The sequence below is a fragment of the Dendroctonus ponderosae genome, unplaced genomic scaffold (genome assembly GCF_020466585.1).
Source record: "Dendroctonus ponderosae isolate FM_Combo_2020 unplaced genomic scaffold, Dpon_F_20191213v2 Dpon_F_20191213_1, whole genome shotgun sequence".
Classification (NCBI taxonomy): Eukaryota; Metazoa; Arthropoda; class Insecta; order Coleoptera; family Curculionidae; genus Dendroctonus; species Dendroctonus ponderosae.
The window spans coordinates 61,700,567-61,708,290 of NW_026017110.1; the positions used below are offsets into that span (position 1 = coordinate 61,700,567).

The 7,724-nt window shown below is 33.9% G+C and overlaps 2 protein-coding genes across 3 annotated transcripts in view; both read right to left on the reverse strand.

Annotated features, from left to right (window-relative positions):
* Positions 1–48: 48 nt before the first annotated feature.
* Positions 49–7,724, reverse strand: part of LOC109540999 (small G protein signaling modulator 3 homolog) — an 11,723-nt gene continuing 4,047 nt past the window's right edge. Inside the window, exons 9-14 of one of the 2 annotated variants that reach the window (XM_019909625.2) lie at positions 2,410–2,539; positions 2,100–2,358; positions 1,878–2,045; positions 1,679–1,821; positions 1,449–1,609; positions 49–1,339 (exon numbers count right to left, since the gene is read on the reverse strand). In XM_019909625.2, coding sequence (XP_019765184.1) covers positions 1,144–1,339; positions 1,449–1,609; positions 1,679–1,821; positions 1,878–2,045; positions 2,100–2,358; positions 2,410–2,539 — 1,057 coding nt within the window. In that variant the 3' untranslated portion in view covers positions 49–1,143. Of the gene's footprint in view, positions 1,340–1,448; positions 1,619–1,678; positions 1,822–1,877; positions 2,046–2,099; positions 2,359–2,409; positions 2,540–7,724 lie in introns of both variants that reach the window. The other variant, XM_019909624.2, reaches the window with a different exon arrangement.
* On the reverse strand, positions 2,679–7,049 carry LOC109541000. Its single transcript, XM_019909626.2, has one exon. It carries the CDS (start codon positions 6,798–6,800, stop codon positions 4,470–4,472), a length of 2,331 nt encoding a protein of 776 aa, XP_019765185.2. The 5' UTR covers positions 6,801–7,049; the 3' UTR covers positions 2,679–4,469.

A 7,724-nucleotide genomic window follows, 5' to 3' on the forward strand; every position in this document is an offset into this window, starting at 1 on the left:
CCTTTAATCAACATTTTAATTGAGGTAAAGCAAATTAAAACTTCCAAGTAGATAGTAATGTTTTAATCAACGTATTCAAATGTATTAAACTAAGCATACTTTTCTTAGTAATGTTAACAAAATTAACTACATAAAACAATTCAAATGAATCAAAACGAAATAGAATGCAACATTTATAAGTTATTAGAAAAATAACTTCTCTGTGATATATAGCTACCCTTGAGCAGGGTATTATAGGAGGCATAATTTACACTTGAGATTAGGAGATGGGGTGATAAGTTGAGACCCCTAAAACAATAGTGCATTGAGACTTACTTGTGGACATACATTCTTTCAAGATATGTGGCATACAATAATCGTTAAGCACCGATATATTAGTTCATTTTTATAAGATTATGATACATGCTTATAGGAGAATGTAGCAATAATTTTTGCACAACACCGTTTTTCCCGATACAAGATCAATAAATAACAAGAAGCACCTAAATATTCTCTTACATAAAATCTTACGGTACTTTAATTAAAGCTGCGCATAAATGCTAAAATTAAAATGATTGATACATTTGTCCATACTAACATTATCTAATTACGGTTATATTGCAGTGACTTATTTGGTTTCCTGGTATAGCAGCGAAAATGTATCAACCAATTTATTTTTAATATAGTCCAAATATGCATAACGCACAAGGTAAAAGTGTTTTATCAATATAAGGTCACTACTGAGGCCGGCAACATTTTTTAGAGTAAGATTGATTCATTGAAAGAAGAAAAATAAACAATTTTTTACACAGCCTTTTGAAGCTATTGACATTTTAAAAATGTGGCTCAATTTAAAAGGTTTATCTAAAATAGTTTTCGCAATTAAGGCAGTTAATGGTTTCTTCCATAACAAAGCCAGTAAATGTTGCCTATAAGGAAGTTTGATTTTTGTTTTTCTACACCAGTATTTTGTTCTGTAGAACTCAGGTCTATGATGATTTTTTTAAATACAGCTCACGAACAGCAGCACATATATTGAAATTAAGAAGTATTTTGCAACAATGTTAAGGCAGTAGAATGCAAGACCTATTCCGAGCGATTCTATTCATTGAATAGAAATGAAAAAATCTATAGAACAATCGAGGACAAATAATACAGTAAATGTTAAATATCCCAGCTGAATAAATGGTGTTTAACAAGCATGTCACGCACCCCCTCTTTCAGTGGTTGATTATTGGCTTCTCTTTTCACGGGTAGTTCCCAATCGGGATTTAAATTGAATGAGAGTTGAGACAATATTCTCAGTTCGCACTTGATTTGAACCCATCCTGGGCTGTATATGAAAGACCATGGATGGTACCTAAAATGGCAAGATTATTTAAAAAAGATGAATCGAAGGTTTGCAATTCTAGTCAATTACAGCTTGAAAGGAGATTTCGTGAATTTTTCCATCATGTGTTAATACCCACCATTTTTGAACAATCTCACTAGATGAGCAGAGCACTTCAAGCCATAGATGCAAAACTTGTTCATTTAAGCCTATACAGATGAGCGATCTTAGTTTGACATCCATTTGAGCGTGAGCGTTATCGTGTGAAAGATTTACAGATTGGACACACCGGTAGAGTAGCTGAAAACACTTCAATTTTATTAAGTACTTACTTATGAATACCCAGCTCGAGATGGATTTAATCCTTACCTCTTCAGGAGTTAAGACTTTTCCATCTTCATCTAATCGATAGGTTTTGCAGAGCACCAACCGGCTGTAAACAGAATTAAAATCTTTTTCAACCTCTTTCGTTGCCGCCTCTTCTATGAACAGCCATGGATGACATGGACTACCTAAAGGATTACGTTTCAATGTTTTGGCTGGTGCTGTTGATAATGTTTGTAGTTACTTAAAAAGTTTGGACGCTTCATTCCATGTTCGAATACTTGCTTTATCACAGGGCATAATACGCCACGCACGAGATCAGTGATAGTTTCCGATATACTGTCGTCGCCAGCACTACTATACTGCTTGCTTCGTTCATCCAGTAGCTGGACAAACTTCGCTGGAAACCATCCTGCAACAATCGCTCAGACAGATAGATTTATACTTGATTTCACTGCTTTTTTACCTCGTAATCCATTCAATTCGCCTACCCAGCAATGCTCGTCTTTTTGGCTAATAACAGTGATTATATCATTTTTTCGGAACCCCAACTCATCGTCATCATGTCGCTCAAAGTCCAGTAGTGCCTTAGCTCTACGCCGTTTATTCTGCGATACATTTACGTAGTTTGCATGATCCTGAGCGTGACTTTCCATTGAATAATCAGCAATCAGTGAAATCTCTGAACTTAGCTTTGGGTCTAGTTGGAGAAAATGTCTCACCACCTAAATTGTGGTCTGATAAAAACAGACATAAATTGACGAACTTTTTTGTACCTGGAGGATGGCTTCTCGGAGGTCAACAAGAATTTCAGTCTGTTTAATATTTTTACTTTTGATTTCATCCTCAGTAGGTTCATTAAAAAGAAGCAACTGAATCACTGACTTGTTCTTCTTTACTTGCCTCCTGCAATGTAAATGATCCCAATTACGTCCAGAATTTTCCTCCATTGGATATAATCGGTTCAAAATCTCAACGTTTAACAAACATATTTCAAAATGATAATTCGGGCAGGAGTCTACTACAGCTAGCAATAAAAATCGGATGATAGTAAATATAGATGCTTTATTTGTGAGAAACAGGTATATTTCAATTTGGAAAATTTCAGTGACCACAGAATGCAAATTTAGAATTATTTACAGCGTAAGCAAACCGTTTGTATCTTATTGTGCAGTTTCATTAATGACTCAGCAAGTATTGGAAAAATGACTAGACATTCAGGGATTCAATCCTAACTACAATATGATATAATAGAACGACCATCAAATTCTGCCAGTAAAATACAAACGGATTGCTTGAACTGAAGGGAATTGCTATTAAAAAATATATCTTCACAAGTTCGAATAGTTTTCTTCTGTGCATCTTATAAAAAATATTTCAACAAAGTATCACTAGACAATGGAACACTATATAGATATTCCAATCACTAAAAAATACTAAAAGTTGACTCCTGTGATGTAACCAAGTAAATGTGTTAAATCTCTAACAATTTTAAAAAGAACTTTCACAAATACCTGATTAAGTTTTGATATTTTGACGTTGATCTATACCAACAAGCCTTAAATTAAGCACGGCAATTTGTTATTGGATATACACTGCGAATAGGCAATTACCGAAACTTACTTAAAAACTATTATAGAGGTATTATTCATCAAAATCTTTTCACGGAAAAGGCACTTCATTAAAACAAGTCAAAAAACGTTTGCATATCACAAAGTGTATAAACGTTTACTCTACTCTCAAGTATATTCAATGCATTCACCTTGGAAAAAAATGTAAATTACAAAACAATAAGTCTACATAAAAGTATATTTACAATTAGGTACTTAAATCGCTATGAGAAATGGTACACAGCGGTCTTTTGTCTAGTTAATACCAAACTATATTTTTACTAAATTAAGTTATAATAGCTTAACATAGAACAGGTAAAAATATCACTTCGATTTATTGATCCATAGGGGACTATATGTATACAATTAAATCTCTCCGCAGAACCGAATTAAAAATGATGGAAGTAACTACAGGTTTACTTCATGGCGTCTTTTAAAATAATCGGCTCAAGTTCAAGGGAGGAACTTGCATCATATCAGTAAACATATTTTGCACATTAAATGCTTTCTATTCATTTACGATGTTAAGTTTGGTTTGTACTGTTATTGTCACCTAAATTATTATTGTTCAACGTATTATGTACAAACAATTTTTTTTGCTACCAAAAAATGATTAGCTAACGCATATTAACTATGATAATCTAATGAATACAATGTTTACTAGTCTAGAAGATATTTTTTCTACTATTCACATATGTATATCGGATCTAATTTCAAGTTCTTAATTCTCAATAACTTTTCTTTCTAGTTTTACAGAACTAGAAAGACAAGTTATTCTTTTGACTTCGTGATGGTTGGTAAATAATATGCATCATACAAATCATGTGAACAGCATTTAATACGAGTATTTTTCGATATCGAACGATGTTTTGAAAACAAAAACAATATTTGCAACTATTAGTGATCGTATATCCGACAAAACATGTTTTTAGGGGTATATTACTGTCAGAAAATTTAACAATGCACCATTTCGACTGCTAAAAGAAAATTTGAAAAATCATAAAGATTTGTACACAATTCCAGAGGCAAAGTCCTGGAAATACAATGGTTTAACTGGGTAAATATGAAAAGATATTCGACGTATTTTTAACTGCTTTATAAAAAATGGCCGGCAGCTTTTACTGGAACTGTGTAACCCTCTTTATATTGTTGATATGAATAAACAATTCGATAACAAAATAACAGTCTAAATGACTTGCCATTTGAAGTCAATTGAGGAAGTTGAATCAAGTATCGATAAATGGTTGATTAGGAATTGACAAACAAATCCAAGTACATAATGTATAATCCAAAGCTAGCAGGCGCCCATTTGTATAGCGTCGCAATACATAGTCTGAATGTGAATGTTTATGGTCCCTTACATGCTCTTTGTCCTTATCGCGAACTTCCCAAATTTTTACCACACCCGAAGCAGTCCCACCGCACAATTGTTTACCGCTTTTACTCCAGGCCAAGTGGAACACCGATTCACGATTTTTATATTCGTGGAAAATTTTCGAATTTGCTAAATTCCATATTTCCACTCTTCTGTCATCACTGGAAGCTAAATACTGCCCATTTGGCGAAAAAACCACTGAATAAATTTCCTTTTTGGCTGCGTGCAACAGGCGCACTGTTTTTGCGTTATTTAAGCACCAAACTCTGATATTTCTATCAGCGGATCCCGTTGCTAGATACAATGAATTTGGGTGAAAATCAGCACACATTACAGCCTCCGAATGTCCAGCAAAAATCCGCATCAATTTTCCAGATCTTAAACTCCACAGTCTCGCAGTACCATCATGGGATCCAGATGCCAAGTATTTAGAATTGCGACTTATTGCTAATGAGTATACGGGACCTAAGTGTCCAAACAGTCTTCTAACAAGCTTAAATTTACTAAGACTATAGACACATATAGTACGATCGGCAGAACCTGTACATAAAATCTCATTATTTGGACATAAAGCAATACAATAAATTTGCTTTGAATGATGGATAAATCGGACGTGATCCGCAAGCATCTGAGCTGGCATAACTTTCAATATATTCCTTTCCACAAAAGCAACTAAACCTGCGTTACTCCTGACAATTCCACAGGTAACGAAGTGTTTGGTATTTACTAATCGAAAGTTACCAACGCCAGCAGGCAATTTTCTAATTTTTTTAATCACACTTCTAATTTTGCTTTTCTGCTGGGATAACTTCTGTTTTTGTGCCATAAAATCATCAGTTTCCATTTTGACAACTCTGCTGTTCTGTTTGACTGTACCTTTAAACATCTTTGAATCGTTATTTTCTGGACTAAGTTTTTCGCAGTACAACTGTACGGGTTCATCTATACTCATTGTGTTATCATCGACAAAAGCGTTTTGATCCATTCCAACACTTTTGGGCGTTTCCAATAAACTTTCGTGAAAATTATTCGCTTTCTCAAACTTGCACTTCCCCTGATCAAACCATGTTTGAAAACGTTGTGCAAATTTAACACCAGACATTGTATGACGATGGCTAGCCATAAATTCGGTCAGAAGTTTTAAGGATTCGGGTTTCAGGTCAAGAACAGTTTTAATGTGTGTTTTGAAAAATAAATTACCTGGCGCTTCACTTTTGCTTTTACTAGCATCTCTGATTTTCATATACAGACTGCAAAAGAGGGGACCCGCAAGGTTCTCTAAATCATAGTAGCTGTACTTCTGGTGGTCAGTTTGCTCCTTTATCACATGTAACAACTTTTGATACATGAAACTATACTGACACTCTATCAATAATTGATCGTCATCTTCCTGGTCTTCGCTTTGAGTCTCATCACTATAATTTGCAGAACTGCACGTTGAACGTTTTGTCTTCCAGGAGCATGAAGAAGCTTGATCGGGTTTTTTCGAGATGTCTTCTGTAAAGTTATAGCTACCTTCACTTGGAGGAACTTCCTTAAGGTCAAACCACGACTGCACAGCTTGTAGCATTACCATATGAGATTTTGTGCGAGATTTCCAGGATATAAATTGCTTTAGAAGTTTCAGTGATTCTGACTTGAGATAAACAACAATTTTCGTGGACCTAAATACATTCCTCAGATCTTCAATCACTAAGTTGTCTGTGCCGTTCAAAACTCCCATATTGTCTAAGCTTGCTTCTATACCGGTTATAATATCTTGGATATTGCTATCACACTTTGACCTATCAATTTTGTCAATATGTGTCTTAAAGAATAAATTGCTTGACTCCTCATGGTACTTATTATTATGCTGAATATCCAAATATAAATGGCAAAACAAGGGGCCCACTATTTTCTCTATATCATAACACCTTTGCTTCTGGTCGGTTTGCTCCTTCAGCCAATGCATGAACTTTTGGAACATGAAACTATATTCGACAAGCAATTGGTCATCTTCATCCTGCTCATCGTCACAATAATTCACGAAACTGTTCATTGCAGTTCTACTTATTCTAGCACGTAAGGATGTTTGTTTTAGTAAATTTCTTTTGGAAATTATTCGGGGTTTAACATACGAAAGTTGCCTTCTATTTATGTACACGGACACGACGGATTTTACATGGCTTTTGTTATCATCCATAATATTCCCGCACTATTAATTTCCGGCAGTTTTCATCCGTATTTATTTGCTATAAACATATTCGAGCAAATAAACTCCCGTTAAACATTTTCCACGATTTTTAGGTTACGTAGCGATGTCATTGATTGTGAATTGTGACAGCGATCCGACTGTTCTTCGAAGAGGGGCATAGCTAGCGCGAAATTCAAAATACATTGTTTTGGAAAATAAATTAAAAGTTGTAGATAAGTTCTGTATTGTTGAGGCGGATTCATTTTTTTTACAAACTTTTTGTTGGGTATTTGGACTAACTTCAAAACTGAAAATTCAATTAGAAGTAAAATTTCAGTAACAAAACCTCATGATATAATTGAAAATACAAAAAATGTAATTTATGAAATACCTTGCGAATGCAATAAATTTTATATAGGAGAAACCTCAAGACCATTACGCAAAAGACTCAAAGACCACCAATCACACATAAAAAACAGAGAATATCATAAATCACACATTTGTCAACATGCATTTGATAATTACCATAAAATTTAATGGAATAATTCCACAATTTTAACAAAAGAACAATCTACAAAAAAACGTAAAATTAAAGAAAGCGCGCTAATTTTACTAAATCAAAATAATTGTGTTGCTTCATGTTCATTTAATTTAAGTCATATATACTATGCTAAAATCTGAAGTAGACCAGAGAAACATACACCCAAATTAAATTTACACCGAAATTATTAATTAACATTACCTTTATTAATTTAAACAATGAGATTAAGTCAAAGTCATATAACTAACAATTTGCACAGACGAATTATCAGAGCGAATTTTCATATGCTGTATTATCCTACTATTGTTACACAATTTATTAACATACTTTTTTTTAGGTTCATTTAGGTTCTTTTGATAACGATAGCAGAAAATAGCTATCGAAACGTCAAG

Bases quoted from the DNA above. Each gene is read 5' to 3' on its own strand.
- LOC109541000 (XM_019909626.2), bottom strand. From the start codon at position 6,800: ATGGATGATAACAAAAGCCATGTAAAATCCGTCGTGTCCGTGTACATA.